The sequence below is a fragment of the Phocoena sinus genome, chromosome 9, assembly GCF_008692025.1.
Source record: "Phocoena sinus isolate mPhoSin1 chromosome 9, mPhoSin1.pri, whole genome shotgun sequence".
NCBI classification, from domain to species: Eukaryota; Metazoa; Chordata; class Mammalia; order Artiodactyla; family Phocoenidae; genus Phocoena; species Phocoena sinus.
In genome coordinates this window covers 70,104,394-70,127,062 of record NC_045771.1, presented here as the reverse complement: position 1 = coordinate 70,127,062, position 22,669 = coordinate 70,104,394, and the positions used below count along the sequence as shown (strand labels likewise).

At 39.9% G+C, this 22,669-nt stretch overlaps 2 protein-coding genes across 3 annotated transcripts in view; one reads left to right on the top strand and one right to left on the bottom strand.

The window, feature by feature from the left end:
* The first annotated feature begins 500 nt into the window (after nt 1-500).
* AGR2 (anterior gradient 2, protein disulphide isomerase family member) lies at nt 501-12,107 on the top strand. 2 transcript variants are annotated; one of them, XM_032643374.1, is made up of 8 exons: nt 501-544; nt 3,176-3,321; nt 3,584-3,647; nt 3,766-3,818; nt 5,139-5,212; nt 8,155-8,218; nt 10,542-10,625; nt 11,806-12,107. In XM_032643374.1, exons 2-8 carry the CDS (start codon nt 3,183-3,185, stop codon nt 11,853-11,855), a joined length of 528 nt encoding a protein of 175 aa, XP_032499265.1. In that variant the 5' UTR covers nt 501-544; nt 3,176-3,182; the 3' UTR covers nt 11,856-12,107. The 2 variants fall into 2 exon arrangements, with proteins under 2 accessions (XP_032499265.1, XP_032499264.1); XM_032643373.1 differs by having other exon boundaries at nt 513-562; nt 11,806-12,039.
* A 5,814-nt stretch (nt 12,108-17,921) lies between these two features.
* TSPAN13 (tetraspanin 13) overlaps nt 17,922-22,669 on the bottom strand; it is a 34,052-nt gene continuing 29,304 nt past the window's right edge. The window contains exon 6 of the mRNA XM_032642173.1: nt 17,922-19,034. Coding sequence (XP_032498064.1) covers nt 18,960-19,034 — 75 coding nt within the window. The 3' untranslated portion in view covers nt 17,922-18,959. The remainder of the gene's footprint in view (nt 19,035-22,669) is intronic.

The window sequence follows — 22,669 nt, the reverse complement described above, 5'->3', positions numbered from 1 at the left end:
GTGACTATACATTTTGTTTGCCAGAAAGAGGAAGTACATTGTGTAAAGTAATTTATACCATAATGGAGGATAGCAGCTTATATGACTGTAGGGGTTAGAATTGTGTATCACCTCTTGTGTGTTTCCAACTAAATAGAGGCAATCTCCCCAGGAGGGAGAAAAAAAAATTCTACAAACCACAAACTCCATCCAATCGCAAAAAGACAAATCAGCCTTCAGGCAAATCAAATGTCTTCAGTCAAAGCTTACCTGGATTTGGCACTCTGCCCATCTTTTCTCAATCTCTTAACAATCTACTTTCACAAACAGTTAAAAACATGCATACTGAAAGGCATTCGTTTGCAACCTTATCCTTAAAAACAAGGAACTCTTTAGCCCAGGGAAGACTTGGGAAAAGAACAGTTCCTCTCCGACTTTGCAACATGTGAATATGGGATTAGTGGGTGGGATTGAGGTGAGCTCAGGTGCATAAATACAGGTTTGGGCTGAGCCAGCATACTAGGAAGCTTGGACTGCATTGAGGCCATCTGGCTCACACAGACAGGTGGGTGGGAAAATCCAGGTAAGGCTCCTGACAGCAGTGTTGGAAGGGCACTTGTTAGAATGAGCTTTGGCCTTTGGTTCCTGCGTAAAGTTGCAGGCCATCCACAGGCAGAGGAGTGCAGGGTAGTTCCATGGGCAGTGAAATGGGATTTGGAGAAGGAATCATGGGATTTCCACCAGAGGCTTACTGAGACCTCTCTTTGGCAGAGCTATGCTCCAGAGCTGGTTGAAGGTAATGCTTTCTCGGTCAGGAAATGAAAGGTTTAAGAGTGAGCGAACTCCAGGAGTTTTCAAGCCCACCACAGGGCCCAGGATCCCCTGTCTTAGTTACTGAGCCCTGATCACCATCTCATGCTCTGTTTCTTTCCCACTGGAAAGCAAAGACCCGCAGGACTGTGAAAGCTCAGCTCAGATTGGCTGCTCGGAATTACAGTTCAGAATATTATTGCAAATCAGAAAACAGTTTTCTTTCTGTGTCTAATACAAAGATATCCTTGTTGCTTCCTCAGTCTTTAAATTCATGGGATAGGCTGTACAAGGAGAGATCTGGTTGCTTTCCTGAGGCATTTATGAACAGGGACACTGAAACCTCTTGCAAGGCATTCCTTGCTGAAGATAAGAAGACAGATATAATGAAAAGTGAAAAGTTCTGGTTTTGAAGGATGTGTGTGTGTGTGTGTGCGTGTCTCCAAATTATCAATGTCCTCGGTGGTTACCTTTCTATTTTGAGGTGGTTTATGCAGGCAGTTTGCAGATCACAGTCTATTCAGTAATGAAAACTCAGTACAGTGAATCTCAGAAAGTCAGCTCAGAGCAGGATGTCTATACAGCAGGAGTTTTATTCGGCTCCCTTGAGTCGTCCTGCCATAAAACACGTATAAGATATCAATAGCTCCAGGGCTTCCCTGGTGGCGTAGTGGTTGAGAGTCCACCTGCCGATGCAGGGGACACGGGTTCGTGCCCCGGTCTGTGCGTCCGGAGCCCGTGCTCCGCAACGGGAGAGGCCACAACAGTGAGAGGCCCGCGTACCACAAAAAAAAAAGAAGCCTTTGTACCAAAAAGGCTGGAAGACTTGGAGCACACTTTAGTTGTTTCTTTAATAATAAAAATTGTTATTGGCATTTCCATATCTTTATGGGTATAGAAAATGAACAAAGTGTATCCCTGGTTTTTTGCTTTTGTCTTTTTTGAGTGAGATGTTGTGTGGCTACGTACTATAACACAGGTAACAACTGGTCAGTTTAATACAAGGCATCATCTGGATTAGGTGACTTAGCAATGTCTTTTTTTAGAATTGGCTAATGCTTAACAAAGGTTCCCACTTGCTCTATCAGAACATGAGAAACTTTACTCCCTAAAAATACTAAGCATTGACGGTCCATCCTGCTTCCCTTGCAGAGTTCAGCTGATTTAATTTGAAACATACACGAATATTAGAGTCAGGTGTTTCTTTTTAGGAAATTTCAGTCTTTGGCTTTATTGGCATCCCGAGTATCCAGCTTTGCATGTTATGGTCCCTGGATAACCCTAGTGATTGGCTAGTGCGATTCACTTTGCTAGCTAGCTAGCTCACTTCCTCACTCATTCATGGATCTTACCTTGTCATTCACTTTGCCATTCATAAGCATCTGCTTCACAGTAGTGTGACAATCCCTGAGAATTAAATTTGGAATACTGGGAAGGAAAAAAAAATAACAAAGAGACATCATGGGGTTGGTTTCTCTGTGTTATGAGTCCCATAGAATATTTTTTGTGCGCTAAAGTACATGCCTACAACCACCTACCCTAACAGGCCTGCACTGAGAGTCAAAGAATTAGTTCACTGAAAGAAACCTGCACTGATGTATTTTAACCAATTCAAAACCAATAGATAGAACTTGAGTAAATATTACACTAGGGAGAGAGTTTTCTGGGTGCAAGTTTTTAGTTCAAAGATAAAGCTGGCAGTTTCGAAATGAAATAAATCATTTTACTCAGATCTTGTTCTTCAGTGGCAGTGTCCCCATTTTAACAAAATGTTAAAGAAGTATGTATGTTTAGGGGAATTTTTTCAGGATGGGAAGATGGGAGCCAGCACTACAAAACGGCACAATCCAAAAGCCTCGGTTCTATGCCCATCTCATGAGTCTTCACTTCTCTGAATTTCAGGTTCTTCATCTACAAAATGAGACAATGGGGAGGTGGGAAAAGAGGATATAACCCTTAAGGTGTTTTCCAGTACAACAATTTTTTAAATATAAATTTAAAAGCAAATTCCCTTAGCTATAAGAATATATACATCTATCTACTTATTTTCTTAAAATATATCTATTTCTATATAGATATATATCTATAGAAATATATCTATTTCTATATTGTCGATTTCTATGGAGATCTTCATATTTTATCTATAGCATATAGAGGTAGAAGATGATATAGATAGATAGATAGATAGATGGTAGATATTCATACTATGTATTCTTAGGAAAATTCTGTGGAAGGTAGTTTTTTACTCCAATTGCACGTGTTCAATCTCATCTAAGCCTCAATTCCTGTTGTATCCCATGGTTGTGCTACAATCTGAAGATTCGAAAACTGCTAATTCTCTTTTGTTTTATTGACTTTTTGCTTATCTGTTTGTCTTCCATATCAGATTTGCCATGGAGAAGATTTCAGTGTCAGCATTCTTGCTACTCGTGGTCCTCTCCTACACTCTGGCCAAAGAAACCACAGTCAAACCAGGAGCTAAGAAGGACACAAAGGACTCTCAACCCAAACTGCCCCAGACCCTCTCCAGAGGTAGGAGTCAGCTTCTTGTCGGCCTCCAGTTATACTCAATTGGTAAAGATTTAACACTCAGAGCCGAGAGTTGTGTGCTGAGCATATTTTTTACGTGTTGGTTCTAGATTGATCCAAGTTTATCATTGTTTCTGCTTTCTCTAGAGGTTTTTGCTCTTCTTTAGCATCAAGTATATACTGATCCCAGCTTTACCAGTGCTTTTCAACAGCTTTGGACCTGAGAATATAATCACTTTAAATATACTGGTTCATTTTGTTCTAGGTTGGGGCGATCAACTCATCTGGACTCAGACATATGAAGAAGCTTTACACAAATCCAGGACAAGGTAAAGACAAGTTTTACAGAATTCCCTCAAAGCTCTCAAGAGCACCATCTAGTGATCTTTAGCTACACATGAAATCCTACTCATTAAAGATGATCCAATCTCTCTTTGTCTCTTAAAGCAATAAACCCTTGATGATTATTCATCACTTGGATGAATGCCCACACAGTCAAGGTAATTTATACTTCTAAATATAATTTTCTTTATAGGCTTTTAGCTCTATGGCCAGGGTCCAGATCACTCATCTTTACATCCTTAGCACCTAGCACAGCTGAATTTAAAAGAATATTTTATGTAGTAAAAACATATTTTAAAGTAACTTCAAATATTTCCACAGTTTGTATTAGCCATTGGTTCAAAAACAAGCTCTAGAATTCATCCTTGACTTCTTGTTTTCTCTTACATCTCATATCCAATACATCAGCAAATACCATTGCTTTATCTTCACCATCTATCTGAAAGCCAGCACCAGCCTCATGGGCACACCACCTGTGCGGTCACACAGGACCCAGTGCTTAGTAGGTTCCTATGCTTGTAAAGCTCTGTTGTTGCTGTCTTAAAATTCGTAATAATTTTTGAACAAGAGGCTCCATATTTTCATTTTGCAATGGGCCCCATATATTATGTAGGTCCTGCCCAAATCCAGCCACCTCCGATTGCCTCACTGCTACTGCCCTCATCCAAACCAAGTTTAGATCTTGCCTTGATCTGTAACAGGCACCTACCTGGTCACCCGACAGTCAGTTCTCCACACGGAAGCCATCATATCCTAACACTCATGTGCTCAAGTGGCTTCTCATCACAGGTAAAATTAAATCCAGATTCCTGATCATGGCCCGAATGGCTGGACATGACCTGGCCCCTGGCTGCCTTTCCTTTCTTACCACTCTCGCTGTGTTTTCCCTCCACTGCATCTAGCCTGGCCATTGTGCTTTCCCTCAAAGCATCCAAACCCATTCCCAGCTCAGGGCTATTGCTCTTGCAGTCCCCTCTGCCATGTGTGACATATCCCTAACATCTCAGAAGGCAGCGCCCTCTCATTTCTATGTCACCTCCTCAAAGAAGTCTACCCTAACCACTCTGTAGCTTTTAAACCTCTTGTTTTGCTTTATTTTTCTTCAAAGTACCGTTATCTCCACCTAAAATTATTTCCTTGTTTATGACCTGTCTCCTACACAAGCGTTTGAGCTCTATGAAGGAAGCACATTATTTTTTTTCCCCCACTGCTCTATTCCCAGTACATGAAACAGTCCTGCCACATAGTAACCACTCCGTAAATATAGGTAAAAAAATTAAGGGATGAATGAATGATTGGATGAGTCAGTAGCGAAGCAAAGCTAGTCAATGGCCTAGATATTACTTCACTAACCATTTGCAGAAAGGGCGGAGTTGAATATTGTATTACAAATACAGTTCAACTTCAAATCCAACGGAGAATGATGGTTTTGACTGGTGATGAAATGAATGCTTAACAATCTTTTCTTTACATTATAGCTTTAAAGAAGGCATTTGCTGAAAATAAAGAAATCCAGAAATTGGCAGAGCAGTTTGTCCTCCTCAATCTAGTTGTAAGTTTACTCTTCATCCTGCCATTTCTCTGTGGCTTACAATTTGAAATGGATGGTTCATTTTCCCTATACATCTTAGTCATACTGCATGAACGGGGATGTGCTCCAAATATCTCATCTCATAGATTACAATGAGGAAAGATTTTATTTCTTGCGTGTCTACATTTTTATTTAGCAATTAATAATTTTAAGTTGTCTGAAAAATACTCTCCTGTGGTCCAGAATTTCTCTGCTGCTGTAATAAGTGGAACGTTTTTGTCATTAAAAATTCCTTGCTGTGCCCCTTTCGCCTGCAGTCCTGGCTGCTCTCCACCCATTCTTAGTCCGTGTGCCGTCTCTCCCCAGAAGGGATGGCTCTCCAGGTGTCCAAATCTAATCCTTCCACACGTGCTGTGGCCTCATGCTTTCCCGTCCTACTTCACCATCACCACCCCTCCTGATGGTCAAGCTTTCTGCCTTTACAAGTTCTTCTGCTTGGTATACAAACGGTATCCACTTTCCTTCCGAGAGCAAACAATCAGTAAACTACTCAGAAAACTACTCTCCCTAACTCTATGTCCCTGAAGCTTCTCTCTGTCATCCTCTTTCCAGGTTGACAAGTTGGCTTTTTCAAGGAGCATGCACGCCAGCGGTTCTTCCTCACCTCCCTTCCAAGGCACCTCTTCCTCTTTCTACCCCTTAATATGAGTGACTTCATGAGTCTCTACTTGACCTACTTCTCTTTTTATATTTTATATTCTCTATGGACAATTTCATCGGCCATTAATCAATGCCTGCTTACCGATAACTCCCACATCTTCCCCAAACACGCAACAGCTTCCAACTTATGCACACAGCCTAGTTCCAGAAATCTCGTCATCAGCTTCAACTCGACACGTTCAACACCGAATTGATCAGCGAGGCCCAGGTTTTTCAAAAAGCTCTTTTTTCTCTATTCCTTATTCCATTAGAGTGTTATTCTAGATTTGAGCCTCCCACCCACCTCTGGCAGTCAAGAAGCCCTGAGGTTCTAACTTTGAAATATTCCTGCTATGGGTCACTTCCCTATCAATTGAGGACCGCTGTTTTAGCCTAAGAGTTTTTCACCTTGCCTAGCTTATTGCAGTATTACTAAGTGGCTCCCTGCCTACAAAATAAATCCCATCTAATCCCACATGATTGTCGGGGTAATCACTCTAAAAACCAAACCTCAATCATGGCACTTCTAACACCCCTCCAGTGGTTCTTTTTTTCTTAATATTTTTTCTTTTTATTGTGATAAAAGGCACATAATGTAAAACATAGTATTTTAACCATATCTAACTGTACAGTTCAGTGGCACTAAGTACACTCACATTGTTGGGCAACTCTCACCATCATCCATCTCCTGAATTTTCCACCTTCCTAAACTGAAGCTCTGTCCCCGTTGAACACTAACTCCCCATTCCCCCTCCCCACTCCCCACACTGTCCCCCTTTGTCCCCTGGCATCTACCAACGTACTTTCTGACTCTATGGATTTGACTACTGTAGGTACCTCACATAAGTGGAATCAAACAGTATTTGTCTGCCCCTAATGTATACTGGAATGCATTTCTAAGGTTAACTTAATATGTGTCCTACTAACAGATTGTACCTTCTTTTTTCTTCCCCCTGTGCTATATAGTAGGCCCTCACCAGCCATCTATTTCATACGTAGTAGTGTATATTTTTATGTCAACCCTAATCTCCCAATCCGTCCCACCCCCCTCTCCCCACTTGGTGTCCATACATCTGTTCTCTATGTCTGTGTCTCTATTTCTGCTTTGCAAATAGGTTCATCTGTACCATTTTTCTAAATTCCACATATATGCGTTACTATATGATAGTTGTTTTTCTCTTTCTGACTTACTTCACTCTGTATGACAGTCTCAGTGGTTCTTATTTATTTATGAGCAGACGTAAACACTGTGGCATGGTGTGCAAGGCCAGTCACAAGCCAGCCCCTGAAGTAGCTTTCTAGCATCTTCTCTCACTACCGCCTCAGGTATCCCTATCCTTTAGTCCCATCCAAACACTTGGTTATATAAAGTGGTAGGCCTTTCCTCTACCTTTGTATAATCTTCCCCCCTCCACTGCCTGGAGTGACCTCCTTTTCTATATAACTGACTCCTATTTACTTTTTAAAGATTCCTCTTTACCCACTTCGGAAAGTCCTAGCGGAACCTGCAGATAAAGCTAAATGTCCTGCTCTGGGCATCCAATGCACCTGTACATCCTTCATCATAACATTTCACCCCCTGGATCCTAAATATTCCTTTTCCTACCTGTATCTCCCTGTTAAACAAAGAAAATTAAAAAATGATAAATGGATAAACGAATTCTCAAGATAATCCTGTTTTTACAGATTCTCTAAAAATGACTTTCTTTTTTTATTTCATTATGCTAGCTCCTCCTACCTCATCCAAGCTCCTTCCCCAAACACTGTATTCCTTCCAAATTCTCCCTTACTGAGTTTTCTGGCTCTTTGTTCACCACATGCATCAGCTTTTTACCTCATGTTCTACCTCACAGGCTGCTCTGTCTTATTATTTCATGCATGTAACTTGCCTCCCCATCTATATTATAAACTCTCTGTGTTAGAGATGTGCCTTATAGTGTCTTAAGATGCCTAGCCCAGGGCTTGCCTGGTGGCGCAGTGGTTGAGAGTCTGCCTGCCGATGCAGGGGACACGGGTTCGTGCCCTGGTCCGGGAAGTTCCCACATGCCGCGGAGCGGCTGGGCCCGTGAGCCATGGCTGCTGAGCCTGCGCATCCGGAGCCTGTGCTCCGCAACGGGAGAGGCCACAACAGTGAGAGGCCCGTGTACCGCACAAAAAAATATATATATATATGCCTAGCCCAGTAATGGACACACTGTTTTAACAAGTTTGAAAATAACTGAAGAATATAAACAAACTGAAAGCTGCTTTTTTTTAAATCTTAGTATGAAACAACTGACAAACACCTTTCTCCTGATGGCCAGTACGTCCCCAGGATTATGTTTGTTGGTAAGTAAAAGTGACAATGAGATGAGACACACTCTGAACGTTACACAAGTGCCGCCACATCTCTGCCTCTGTCCTCCACACCGTCATGTGCTGCTCCACCATGGCCAAGGCCACGACGAAGCTCTACTGGGGAGGTTTAACTTTCAGCTTCACAACCTATTTTCATTAGGAAATGCAAGCTTCTACCTATTTCCATACATGACATTTTTTCTTCATCTGCTAATTCTAACTTCTCATCTTCTGCCACAAGTACACCTGAGAAAGAAGCACCCTGTTAACTGTTTAAACGTATTAATCATTTCCCTGAATTGTATCAGGTCTGTAAATATTTAATCAGGCAAACTTTTGTTTCCTGTGCTGGATTTTTCTTTCTGACATTTTCTGATCATTATTTCTAGGCAAGTTATGAATATGGGCTGAAAGAAACAAAAATCAAAGGAGACATGCTCCTTCCGGCCACTGGTACTTTTCACGTGCCGTTCCCTCTGCTGGAAAGCTTTTCTGCTTCCCCCCTCGGTACCCCCAGTTCACCTGGTTAATCACTGTCATTCACTGACCTGCTCAAACTGCCACGATGTGCTCTTGTGGCACCATGTTCCTCTCAATGGTCACTCTTTCCTCAGTTTTAATTTTGTATTTATTGGGTGATTGTTGAATAAATATTGCCCCCCCCATGTGGCAGGGACTAGATCCTCTTCAGCTCACCATCATATTTTCAGCATGACCCTGTGGTAGGCTCACAATAAGTATTTGTTAAATGACTGAACAAATGAACTGAGCTTGGCTTTGATCAAAGTGATACTGATAAAAGGGCAATCCATAATTAAAGCCATCACATAGCAGAGCTCACACGGATCAAGCAGATCACCTCTGTAAGGCATCCAAGTTACACTAACCTATAAAACGGGGGCAAGAAAAAGTGAAGGGAGAAAAGGAGGAAGGCTGAACTAGAGCTAATCTTACAGATTTGGTTTTGTTACGATTTAGAAAATTTAGACCCTTAAATGAAAGGGCCCTTATAAATCATCCAGTCACACCCTGTGCAGGAATTCTTTTCAGAATGCTCCTGTCTAAGGGCTTTTTAACCCCCGTTCAATTCCTTTCGTCATAAGAACTAGGTCCCAGGAAGCTTGCTCCTTCCGGCTCAGTAGTTCTCCACGAGGCCTGCACATGTGAATTGCCTGGAAGATCTTAAACATCAAGCTGCCCAGGTTACACCTCAAACCAATTAAATCAGAATCTCAGCGGCTAGGACGCAGGTGGCAGTCTTTGAAAGCTCTGCAGATGACTCCACCGTGCAGCCTAGGCTGTTAGCCAATGCTTGGGAGGTGAAAAAGCTTTTCTGATGTCACTGTACTATGAAGATGAGACCCTGTGTCTGTATCCTCTACACCGAGCAGGAGTAGAGTAGGTCTTAAGTCTTTCTTGAACAAACGAAAGTCCTGTAATTTAAGTCTGCTGGTCCTAGTCCAACATTCTGAAACGACAGGGATTGTCCATCAAGTTCAGGTGACGGACTTGGCATCCATGTGGCTGGGCCTCATCTTTCCTCTTCACCTAATTCTCACGACACGGCCCATAGCCTCCTTCAATCACTTATCTCAAGGCAAGGTTGCTAGGCCTTTGCATATCCTACTACCTCCCTTCTGGATGCATCTTATTTATACCTGTTTTTTCCTCATTAACTGATAACTTCAAGTAAATATAAAACACGAAAAAAAAAAAAGGATTTAAACCTTTAGGAATATACGTATAAGGGAAGATGCCTAAATCTCTATTTTTAAAATGCAGCTACTTAACAATAAAGTAAAAAAACTACACACTTATTTCACCTTGGCTGGTCTTAAGGGCTTGCATTCTTTTATTCATTTAAAAAACAAACAAAAAAAAACTTTGGTTTGGAAAACTAGCATTTGATGTGAGTTCCTAATTATCCAGGTTGCTCTTGGTAACATATTTCAATTACAATATAATCATTTCAAAAATTTAAAATAATTCTTTAGTAGAGAATGCCAATGGTTTCACCAAAAAAACAAAACACCATCCCAAGAATGTATATTATCCTATTTTCAGGTTACTATAGATAGGGCAGCAGGGTTCTTAACCTTTTCCACAAATAGCACTGCATGGCTCTTGAATGCTCCCAGTTTGGCTTTGGGTACCAGCTGCAGAGGCCAGGTTGCAGACTGGATGGAGTAGAATCTCATCCAGCAGGACACATTGTGTTCTCTTCGTGGGATGTGGATAAACGTGTAGGCTTCATCATGCAATAGGGGTTATTTTGAAACATAGTACTCCATTCCCTTTGGCTTTTTCTTTGTAGACCCATCCCTGACAGTTAGAGCCGACATCACTGGAAGATACTCAAATCGTCTCTATGCTTACGAACCTTCGGATATGGCTCTATGTAAGTGTTACCTCCTTTGAACATCTGTTTCACTGCTGTACTGGGAGGAGAGCTCACATGGGGAGGGGAGAAAAAGCTGTGCTCAGAGACCCCAGAGAACCAGTCTGACCCTAACTGGCCTTGTGTCCTCCAGCAAATTACATTCAAGCATTGATCTCACTTTTTTAAAAACTCAATTAAAGATGAGTTATTTAGATCAGGTATCTTTTCCTCTAGGAGAATCCTAGGACCATATTACCTCCTTTTCAGGTTTCTCTTAGGCTCACTTAACTCCTTCTACCACAGACCTGAGCGCAATAGTAATCGTACCATTACAATAGCAACAGTAGCAATCTGCATGCTTTGTTAAATGCTTTTCTCCAAGTAACAAAAGTGAAATCATTTAGTCCAGCTTATTAAAGTTGAATTCAAGTTCAATTTTAAAGATCAGTAGGAAAGATGGTTCCAAAGAGTTGCCAAGATACTGACTTCCCCTGGGGTTGCCATAACATGAAAAAAAAAAAAAAATGTGAGACTCAAGGCAGATGAAGAACCTCAATGGGAGACTGTACCTAGTTGTGACATCTAATTAGTCCTCCTGGGAAGAAAACTGAGTCTTGTCATAAGAACCAATTCACTCAATGACTAGTGACTATGTAGACCTGCACTGCCCAATATGTCAGCCATTAGTCACATGTAGCTGTTTTAATTAAGGTTTTAAAATTCAGACCCTCAGACACGGTAACCACATTTAAAGTACTCAGTGAATAGGCACTGACTATTTTTCATCATCACAGAAATTTCCGTTGGGTGGCACCAACCTAGAACGTTATGCTGGGAAGGATTAGGAAGTTGTGTCTGGGCAGCAGGAAAGAATGTCCTGGTCCATTATCAATGTCTCCAGTAGGTTCTGGGTGTGCCAAGGGAAGCACATTCCAAATGTATTGACCATTCTTGAGATAACAGTACAGATCTTAATAAGACTTTGGGTTCCTTAAAGGCAGGTATTCCGCACAGGTAATATCACCGTGCCTTGTCCAAAAAGGCAGTTAATAAACATTGGAAGAGAACTAGATTATAATAATAAAAGCCATTTCACATACTTTTAGAAAAAAATTTACAAGGTTACCAACATTCATGCTGTATCTATCAATGTGATTTCTGATGATGTGCTGACTCTCTTAACTTTTTCCCACATTAGTGCTTGACAACATGAGGAAAGCTCTCAAGTTCCTGAAGACTGAATTGTAGAGAAAAAACAAAATCTGCAAGCTCCTCCCTTTGTGTTGGGCCTTGAGACTTGGAACCAGAGGAGATTTTAGAAGACTGTGGAGAAGGCAGAAGCACTGGTGAACCTACTGATTAGATGATGGTTTCATGTTACAACAGCTCTTTTTTAAAATTTTGTCTTAAGTATACATGCATGAAAACAATATCTTATACTATGATAGTGAGCCATGATTTTTTTAAAAATAAATCCTTTTAGGGGTGTTCAAACTGTTCTTTTTTCCCCCAATTTGGTCTTTCACAGAAAAGCTATTCGGTTCATTCACCAAATAGGATTTTCATACACACAAAATGTTCCAAAAGAGGACAAGACAAACCTAGTTCAAGCAACAAAGCCCAAAAACAAAGTTATCATCTCATCTCGCTACAGTTTCTCACTGGGTGACTAAAAGTAGACATGAGCTTGAACAACAGAAGTATCAAACAATACGCTCTAGTGTGAAAGAATATCTACAAAGGCATCCCAGGAAAATCAATACCTAACTGAAGACCACCCCTCCTCACCCTGGCCAGAAACCCCAAGGGACACTCTTGAATTTAGCAATCCAGTTTTAGTTAGATTTTGCTCTCTGAGAAAGCCTCTGGCAGGTAGCTTTCTCCTTCAGAAGACTAATTTTGTAAAAAAAAGTTCATTCAGGGCTTCCCAGGTGACGCAGTGGTTGAGAGTCTGCCTGCTGATGCAGGGGACACGGGTTCGTGACCCGGTCTGGGAAGATCCCACATGCCACGGAGCTGCTGGGCCCGTGAGCCATGGCCGCTGAGCCTGCGCGTCCGGAGCCTGTGCTCCGCAACGGGAGAGGCCACAGCAGTGAGAGGCCCGAGTACCGCACAAAAAAAAAAAAAAAGTCATTCAAAGAACATCTGCATCCTTAAACACACCCTAATGAAATTGTGAAAATTAAACTCATAATATATTTGTTTTCTTAAGGTTTTAGAGTACTGGCCGGGAATAAATTCAGTTGATATGTTCCCATCTTCTTCACCCAAATGTGACCTGCTGGGTCAAGAGCAAAGGGCACTGACATCATGTCCATGGGGTAGAGATCAGAGGTTACTACTTATCTTTGGAAGAGGTGAAAGAGGAGGTGCCATCAGATAGGGAAGCACTTTAACTACTTTTAACTCTTTATTCTGCTGACAAAAATTAGAACCATGTATTCATTACTTCACTACATATTTACTCTCACATTCATTGTTAGATAAAATTCCTTTATCACCCCAACCCCACTGCCTTCTTTGGCCCCTGAATGGCTGCGACAGTCTGTGCAATGCTTTGTCTATTGGTTATCTATTGCTTGTCTTAATTAACTTTTTTTGTTTGTTTGTTTGGATACAGCCTTTTCTGAATAGATTCTTTGGCATTATTAACTTTCCCCAGTTAATACTTTTTAAAATACTTTTCCCTCACACAGTACTGTCAAAGAGCTCTGCAACAGAAACCTATGTTGTTGATTTAATGACATGTAAATCCTCAGCAAAAATATCACCAGAGGGACTGGGTGCCCTCCTTGTAAGTAGGTAAGCTACATGTACTTAAAAAGGTAAAATATCCCATTTAGAAAGCTCTCTGAGGGTTAACTGGAGGAAAAAAACAGTTTCCACGTGTATAAACAAATATTTTGAATGACAACTTCTAAGCTCTTCAGGTTTCCTTTATTGTACAGCAAAATAGTTTTTTTTTTAATTGGGCTGATGTGAAATAAGATTAAATCCTTAAAATTTATTGAATGACATGCTATTTTAGCCACCCATATACTTTTTAAAATATAAATACATCTCTGAGAAGTCAAATGTCAAGGCTGCAAGGGAAATGAGTCTCCCTTAGAAAAGTGACAGAGCAATAGTCATTAAAAAAAAAAAATTGATCAACTTTGACCCAGTCTCCTCTACTTCTGAAAATTTGTCCTAAGAAAATCATTCAAGAGAAACTGTTCTGTGAAGATGCCAATGGCAACATTATTTAAACATACCCAAAGAAAGGGGCCACCTCCAAATCTAATGAATACATAATTAACACAAAGTGCACTATGTTGTCATCTATAAGTTATAAACATCACAGAGAAACAAAAAGGGTAAGTGAAAAAGAATTTAAGAATTTCTATGCTATAATTGCAACTATAGGACATGTGTACTTAACAAAGGTTAGAAAGAGAAGTTGCAAACATAAAAATGGTTGTTTTAAGCTCATGGAAATGTTAACAATGCCTGCTCTTTCTACCAAACCCTTTACTGTCATCTCACAATCTTTCCTTTGTGTTTAAATAAATTTAAGTGAGAGCATATCTTGAGAGAGAAATGGAAGAATGCCTTAAGACTAGAGTATTATTTTGAACAGCTGAATTAAAATGTTGGTAACCTAGGGGGGGATGTAAAATGACAGCCACTATGAAAAAAATATAACCATTCCTCAAAAAACAAATACAGAATTACCATACAATCTGATAATTCCACTTCTGAGTAGGTACCCAAAAAGATATCTGTATACTCACATTCACAGCACCATTGTTGACAATAGCTGGGAGGTAGAAGCAAACCAAATAGCCACTGATGGATGAATGTGTAAACAAAATGTGCTTTACATAGAATGGAATATTCCGTAGCCTTTAAAAGAAGGAAATTCTGACATATGGATGAACATGGAGGACATTATGCTAAGTGAAATAAACCAGTCACAAAAGGACAAATACTGTCTGATTTCACTAAGATGAGGTATCTAGAGCAGTCAAGTTCATACAGATAAAGTGGAATGGTAGTTGCCAGCAGCTGAGGGGAGGGAGGAATGAGGGGGTTACTGTTTAACAGATACAAAGTTTCAGTTTGGGAAGATGAAAACCTTCTAGAAATGGATGGTGGTGACAGTTGTGCAACAATGTGAATGTACTTAATAACACTGAACCCCTTATGCACTTAAGACAGTTAAAATGATACTTTTTATTCTATGTATATGTTACCACGTTAATTTTTATCAGTTTTATCTGAGGGTAGGAGGGAGAGGACTAACTTTGAAAAATGAGTAACAGAAGTCATCTGTAAAAGTCATTTACGTAGATGATCAACATACCTGACTAAACCTTTATTACCTGTTTTAGAACCGCGGTCTTCTTCAAACGATCACCTATAACCAGCTATCTCTGCTTTGGTTTTTTGCTTGTTCGATGCCTCCAGTAATCCTAAGTAGGTACTGAGGTCCTCGTATTTAGTAATCACTGTTGAGAATGGGAGCTGGAGGGAGAAGAGAAAGAGCTCGAAGGCAAGCACGAAACCTTCCAGTACCCCACTAGTGAGGCAGACTTCAAAGTCCAGATGAAGTCAGCCTAACTTATTAAGAGGCCACCTGTCAAGTTGTGACGTCATCGACCTGTCAAAAGCAAGATCCCAAAAGTAAGCAGAAACGGTTTCACCCTCCAAGTGATGTCAAAGTCCGTTCTTTGACATATATTTTCACTCACAGGGAACTCCCTCAAGCCCTTCTTTGAAAATGAATTCCAAAAGCTGAGTTTCCTCAGCAGAGGAGAGGACCGGAGAAGCAGCCTGGCACATGGTTTAGGGGGGGCCGCTCTTCCCCTTTCCCATTGTTTCAAGAGTCATTTCAACGACTACAATTGTGATCATGACATTCCAGATAAACTTCAACACGAAAAGCTGTGGTCTCTTTTCTCTTTCTCTTTCTCCCTCCCTCTCCCTCTGGAGTCAGGTGGAGGTGTGGGGTGAAGGGCACTGCCCCTTTAAAATTGTTTAGAAAACATTCATTGAAAACCCACCTTGTAATTGCATCTGGCATAGAGAGCCTGGTGTAAAAGTTAACTGCCAAGTGCAGAACAACTTTACACAAATCCCTTCACTTATCCAGAAACCTGGACAACTTGGTCTTTAACCTTATTGTCATCCGCAATAAAACAACTGATATGTGAATGATCCTATTTGTATAATCACGATGCCCAAAAGTGGTTTTCCCCTTGAAAATACTAAGTAAAAACGTGATTCTAACTTTCTCAGTACCAGCTAAAGGGTGAAACAGTTTCATATATTTAGTCAGTGCATTTTCAAAAGGATGAAAAACTCAAACAGGGTTAAACAAATATTTAGAAAAACTGTGGGAGGAGGTTTTTGGCTGAAGAAACTAAGAACTAAAAGCCACCCTTCTGGTTTCTTTTTCTTCTGAAAGGTTCCATTCAGCAGCATATTACTTAGGTTGAACATGCATAACTGGCTTTCACAAACTCACTGTCGCTTAGATAACACAGTAGCTGAAATGAATTTAAGCTATATGAGCTTGGATTTCCAGAATTTATAACCTAACTTTTTGTTTCCCTTTGTATTAGCCTTATATTTTCTAAAATTTCAACTTTAACATCAAGGCTGACTGGGTAAATGTTCTGAGAAACATTTCTCTAAATGAAATAAGTCCATAGAGAATGAAAGAATTTTTTAAAATAGGTTTTTTGTTTGTCTGCTTTTTAATAAATGCTAGGTTTAGAAGAAAGAAGCTCTGGAGTCTTGAGTTGGCCTTACAGACATTTGTTACCGCTCCAGGACAGACCCTGATTTGAAACGTACCCTCCTCTGAGGACACAAAATGTGTTTGTGGCAACATTTTGTGCACCAGAGGCAGTGGCCCTCCTGTCATCCTGGGATCGGCCTGACCTCGGCAGGCTCACCAGCAGCCATTCGGAACTCGGGACAGTATTCAGAGTTTAGTAGTCCTAAAGATTCTTGCTTCTCAGTCCCTGGTCTGTAACTAGGGTGACCTAAATAAGGCCATTGCAATTAGAGTATAAACCAAGGCTATGGGTTGGTTCTCTCTGGAACAGCCCTTGCCACATAAAATCATTCACGCCAAGAAAAGTATTCTAGTAGGAGATTCCAGAACTTCATGGAAACTTCAAAATGCAACAAAGCAAACCGGGAAAATACAAAATGCCTTAAAGGAAGACGGAGTCCAAAAATCTCACTTCTTTCATGAGTCACTTACAATCTCATCTTATGGTACAAGTGGCAACACTTAGACGGTCGCCCAGAGCTCAATATGAAATTGAAGGAGGGCAGAATACGCCACCCCACAATATGCCTCTTCGGCATTAAGATTATTTTGAGTTGATTATTTTTGAGAAAGAACAGACAGGAGAAGCTCTGAAAACAGAGTAGAAATTTACTCTTCTGTAAGGTAAATTTACACTTAAATCTCCATTTGTGAAGGTGTCTCCTTCTCTGTACCAGGAAGAAAAGGATGATTCGAAATCACAAGAAACTCTTTTATCAATGGCACTGGCTTAAAACTGCTAACAAACCTTATCCTTATTTACTGTGTCTCTCCTAGTAACCTCCCATAACTGGCTTCCTGACGGCCCCCCTCCCCCACACACACACCTTTCTTTTGCCTTTAGCTGAAGATGTGGTATTTAAGATGATGGCTTGAGCCATCTCGAGGAGTTAAGCAGTTTTTCTGGATATTTCCTATGTATACATGAGGTATACATGTTAATAAATTTCTGTTGTTTCTCTTGTTATCTGTCATTTGCTACACGGGGTCTCAGCCAAGAACTCAGAAGAACAGAGAAAAAATTATTTTTCTTCCCCTACAACAGCATGGAAATTGCACCAAGGGAATTTAGCTTTCTTGAAAGATGAGCCAGTCTTCCAGAGGCATGTACGTGACTCACCCTCAAAATGCTCTAAAATTCTATAGATTAACTATTTATCCTCTTTCTTGGTCCAAAAGCCATCAAAACAATTACTAATGAAATACCATACACTACATAAAATATAAGACAGGAAATTAGTAATTTTTAGTAACAGGAAAGAACTTTTACATATTTTTCCCCCCAAAATGAGCGACTTCTCTTTTAAAAAACAATTTTCGCTATGGAGAAAATATTAGACACTGAAACATTTCAAGGAAAGATTTTGGGATGACTACTGGTGCTGGAAGTTAATTCCATGGCTGGATTATACACTGAAATAGCAACACTCAGCTCTAGGTCAGTCAAAGGGAACCCGAAGCAAAAAAGAGAAGAATTCCACTTCACTTAATTCATTTATCAATCCTTCCATTACTTTCTTTTAATTCAAACATTCATAGACGAAGAAAGGTTTCCATACTTAATTTTTTAACATAATATACAGAACCACAATACTATTTAAATTCCAAATTATGGGAGATCACATTCAAATAGGCTTGGATTTGACGAGTTGCTGTGACAATACAGAGAAATTTCACGGAAGAGGTATATAGAATTTGTAAGATAGTCAAATATCTTTTTGCTATGTGGGCCAATGCATTAATAGTAACTTGATTAAAAAGGCAGTCTTTTGGACTTCAAATTATTATAAAAGAATATCAACATTATATAGATATACTTTCTGAATTTCTCAAACTCATTTCATTTTGAAGGCTGAAGGCAAATGTTACATATTAGAACATTCGTGAAACCATTTCTCCTTTGCACTTACCTGTAAAAATCAAAAACTAAACCACAATTTCCTAAAGACCTAGCTATTTCTAGAGTACATTAGTGTAATCAGAAAGACTACTAGAACTAAATTATCACTTTTATGTTAACAATTTTCACCACAACATCTTTCCTAATAAAAGGACAAAAAAATTGAGGAATTTAGATTTCCCTTATTGAACTTAACAGAATAGAATCTCATACTTTCTGGCTTTAATAAACTTCAACTCTTTTTTCCAGTGGGAACTATCTACACAGCACAGTGCCACATACAATTAATTATTCCAGTGAGATGTACATTTAGATTCACAATATGATCAACACAATAGTGCCATACAAAGTTTTTCTGCAGGTAAAAACGCTAAGAAAGGCCACAGTGGACAGTGCCAGACACTGTGAAAAACAGTAGATTACAAGGTACCACTGAGGTTCAGAGGAGACCACAAGTTTCAGATTTTTTCAGCAATGGAAAAAGAAAAACATTTAGAGAAACATAAAAATATATCATTCACTGTCAATTATGTAATTTTTCATATACTGTTTCCTTAAACAGGCAAATTAGCTTAACTTAGAGGAAATGTACAAGATCAGAATATGAAAGATTTTTCTTGTTTTCTCATCAAAGGAATGCACTAGGATTAGCACGAGGATCTTTCTGGTTCCTGTATCTGTAGGTCAGCCAAACACCCAGGATCTGGAACGGGAAAAAGAAAAGAAGAAAGAGAAAGTAACAGTTGTGTGTATTTATTCAGTTTATCAGCAAAATAATCTGGAACCTCTGAAGCACTTTGTATTATTTGTTCAAAGAGGAAGAGAGTTGTTTTTAAAATGTAGTATGGGGCTTCCCTGGTGGCGCAGTGGTTGAGAGTCTGCCTGCTGATGCAGGGGACACAGGTTCGTGCCCCGATCCGGGAAGATCCCACATGCCGCGGAGCGGATAGGCCCGTGAGCCATGGCAGCTGAGCCTGCGCATCCGGAGCCTGTGCTCCACAACGGGAGAGGCCACAACGGTGAGAGGCCCGCGTACCGCAAAAAAAAAATGTAGTATGTAACCCAAATTAGAGATCCTAAGAAAAAGTAATAGGAACATTGTGGTAGGCTGAATAATGGCCCTCCAAGGTTGTCTACACCATTATCCCCAGAATCTGCAAATATTCAACCTTACGTGGTAACAGGGACATTGCAGACATGACTGAGTTAAAGCTCGTGAGACAGGGAGATTATCTGGGTGGGCTCTGTGATGTAATCACAGGGGTCCTTAAAAGAGGGAAGCAGAAAGGACAAAAATCAGAGACACAGCCAAAAGGTGATGTCATGACAGAAGCACTGGGAAGCAGATTCAGAGAGAGAAGATGCAACACTGCTGGCTTTGAAGATGAAGAAAAGTCAAGCCAAAGTCGAGCCAAGGGGTGCAGGCAGCCTCTAGAAGCTAGAAAAGGCAAAAAAAGAGGTCTCCTCTAGAGCCTCCAGAATGAGTCTCCATTTTAAGCTTCTGACCTCCAGAAGTATAAGACGATAGATTTGTGTTGCTTTAAGCTACTACATTTGTGATTACTTGTTAGAGTGGCAATAGGAAAGTGATACAAATTAGCTAATAAGACTGAAATGTCTTAATAGCTAAAAAATCATAGATTTTGCTAAATCAGAAACAGAGTTTGGCAAAACTTAAGCAATAACAAAAATCCTACAATAAATACATTTTCCAACACAGATCATAAAAAATGTCATAATTCCTACCTCTCCAAGGGAGGGGGACGTATACTTTTAGAAAAGTAATAAGTAGTTATCGTGCCATTTCTCACACCACATTCACTAACGAGTTAACCAATATAACCTGCCTTTTTTTAAATTGAGAAATGTGTTCATTCTGGTTCGGCTACCTCAAAGTTGATTTATTTATTAAAATAATCAAAAATTCTTAGACTGAATAAGATGCAAAATTTTAATGGAACAAAATGAATTTCAAATTATATTTCCCGTTTCAGACCCGTGCCAACTTTTAATCTAAATTTTGTTCACTTGCCTTCATAACTACTCATTAGCTTTTGAAACTACGTGTAGAGAATTGTGGTAAATCTAAAATTTTCTCCATTTACCACAATAATAATTTCTGAGTTACTATAAAACTCATGACTGGCAATGTTTATTATAACATGTAAGGGCTGATGGAACTATGCTTTGTGTTGAATCAAGGAAACATAAGTCTAATTTAAGGAAGTGGAAAGTCTGGTTTGGTGTCTGTATGATGGGGGTTAGGGGGAAGGAATTTACTTAAACCTATGAAGAGTACTTTGTGACTGGCTCTATTCTTCACATTTCACAACTTCATATAATTTGACCAAAAACCCTACATGATACGAACTGTCATTATCCTCATTTTACCAGTGAGGGAACTGAGGCATCGAGAGGTTAAATAACTGGATAGTAGCTACACAGGTCATGAGTGCCAGAACCAGGATTCAAATCTTGGATCCAAGCTCTTAATTACGTATGTTGTTTTATATGATAATCTGATGTGTTACAGGCCATTCTCAAGCTAACAACATTCCACCTACCGTTTCAGCCATGCTTGTTATTACAGTACTGAAATACTTACACACCTGTTATCAAGCAGCTACTTCTCTGACACCTCTCAGCCTGCCCGAGCACCATTTCCCTGACCCTGCCTCAGAAATACCGGCACACAGGGAACTTGTGGTTAGAATTTTTGAGTTTGTTAAATATTTTTATAATCACCCCAGAATACGTGCCGATGGTGTAAGTTACAGTTCTTAGGGGAAACAAAGCTATCGGGTAAATAAAATACTCATAATCTGGAGTCACGTTTTACCAGAATTCCTCCAATTAAGCTGTGATAAAACGGAACAACCTCTTCTTGTGTCCCATTGCTGGACCACTATCTCCTCACACCCAGAGAGAGCATGAAAAGGTCATGCCCAAAATGCAAAAAGATCAAAGTTAGATAATTACTGGATTTTTAGCTTACAAAGGTGCTCACGATTTAAAGATTTTCAAGGGTAACTTTGACCCGATCATAAACTCTGCTGACTCTAGAACCTACACCCAGGATGCAAGAGGTCACCAGAGTACAGTTCTATGAAATGTCTACACAGTGTGCAAAAGGCATGTCCTTTGTTACTTATTTTATATTTATTAAATATAGAAAGGCAGAAGGTAATATGACAAAATATTAATGATGATTTCTGAGGAAGTAATTTTAGTTAGTAGATACATTTACTCTTTCAGCTTCATAATTGTATTTTCTAAATTTTCTACAAAGCACATGTACTAATTGTTATAACTTTTTGGGGGGGATTCTAAATCAATGTTTCTTTGATGGTTTAAATTTATTTTCATGTATTACAATTAGTTCAAAGGAAATCTTTCTATTTCATCTATGTCAGGAAATCATCAGCTACTTAGTTTCATCCCTTCAAACTCTGAGAATCGCTGATTCTGTGAAATATTGAATAAAATAAAAATTTTAAAAGTGAGAGAGCCTATAAAATAGTCACTATCCAAAAAATACCAGGTTGGATAAATTACTGTTAAAATCGCTAGCTAGGGGACTTCCCTGGTGGCGCAGGGGTTGAGAGTCTGCCTGCCGATGCAGGGGACGCGGGTTCGTGCCCCGGTCTGGGAAGATCCCACATACCGCAGAGCGGCTGGGCCCGTGAGCCATGGCCGCTGAGCCTGCACTTCCGGAGCCTGTGCTCCGCAACGGGAGAGGCCACAACAGTGAGAGGCCTGTGAATCGGAAAAAAAAAAAAAAAATCTCTAGCTAGGTTTCAAAAGGACATGGTGTATAAATTCAGAGCAGGACTGTATGAAAGAACACCTTACAAATCTAAGATCCATGAGTTTATATTCTTCAATGATTAATATTTTAGAAGACAGCAGGGACTGGGAGGGATGAATAGGCAGAGCACAGAGAGCATTTTTAGGGCAGTGAACATACTCTGTATGATACCATGATGGAGATATTTGTCCAAACTCATAGACTGTACAACACCAAAAGTGAACCCTAATGTAGGTTATGGACTTTGTGTGTTATTATGTGCCAATGTAGTTTCATCAGCTGTGACAAATGTACCATCCGGTGAGTCATGGTGACAGTGGGGAGGCTATGCTTGTGTGGGTGCAGGGAGATACTGGAAATCTCTGGACCTTCCTCTCAATTTGGCTGTGAACTTAAAACTCCTCTAAAAATAAATAAATAACCTCCTTTTAAGATAATATATGCATAGCTGAAGGCAGTGTGATCTGATGAGAAGAAAATGGAGCTGCTCAAAAGAACTAAATTCTCAAAATAAATCCCAGATATAAAAA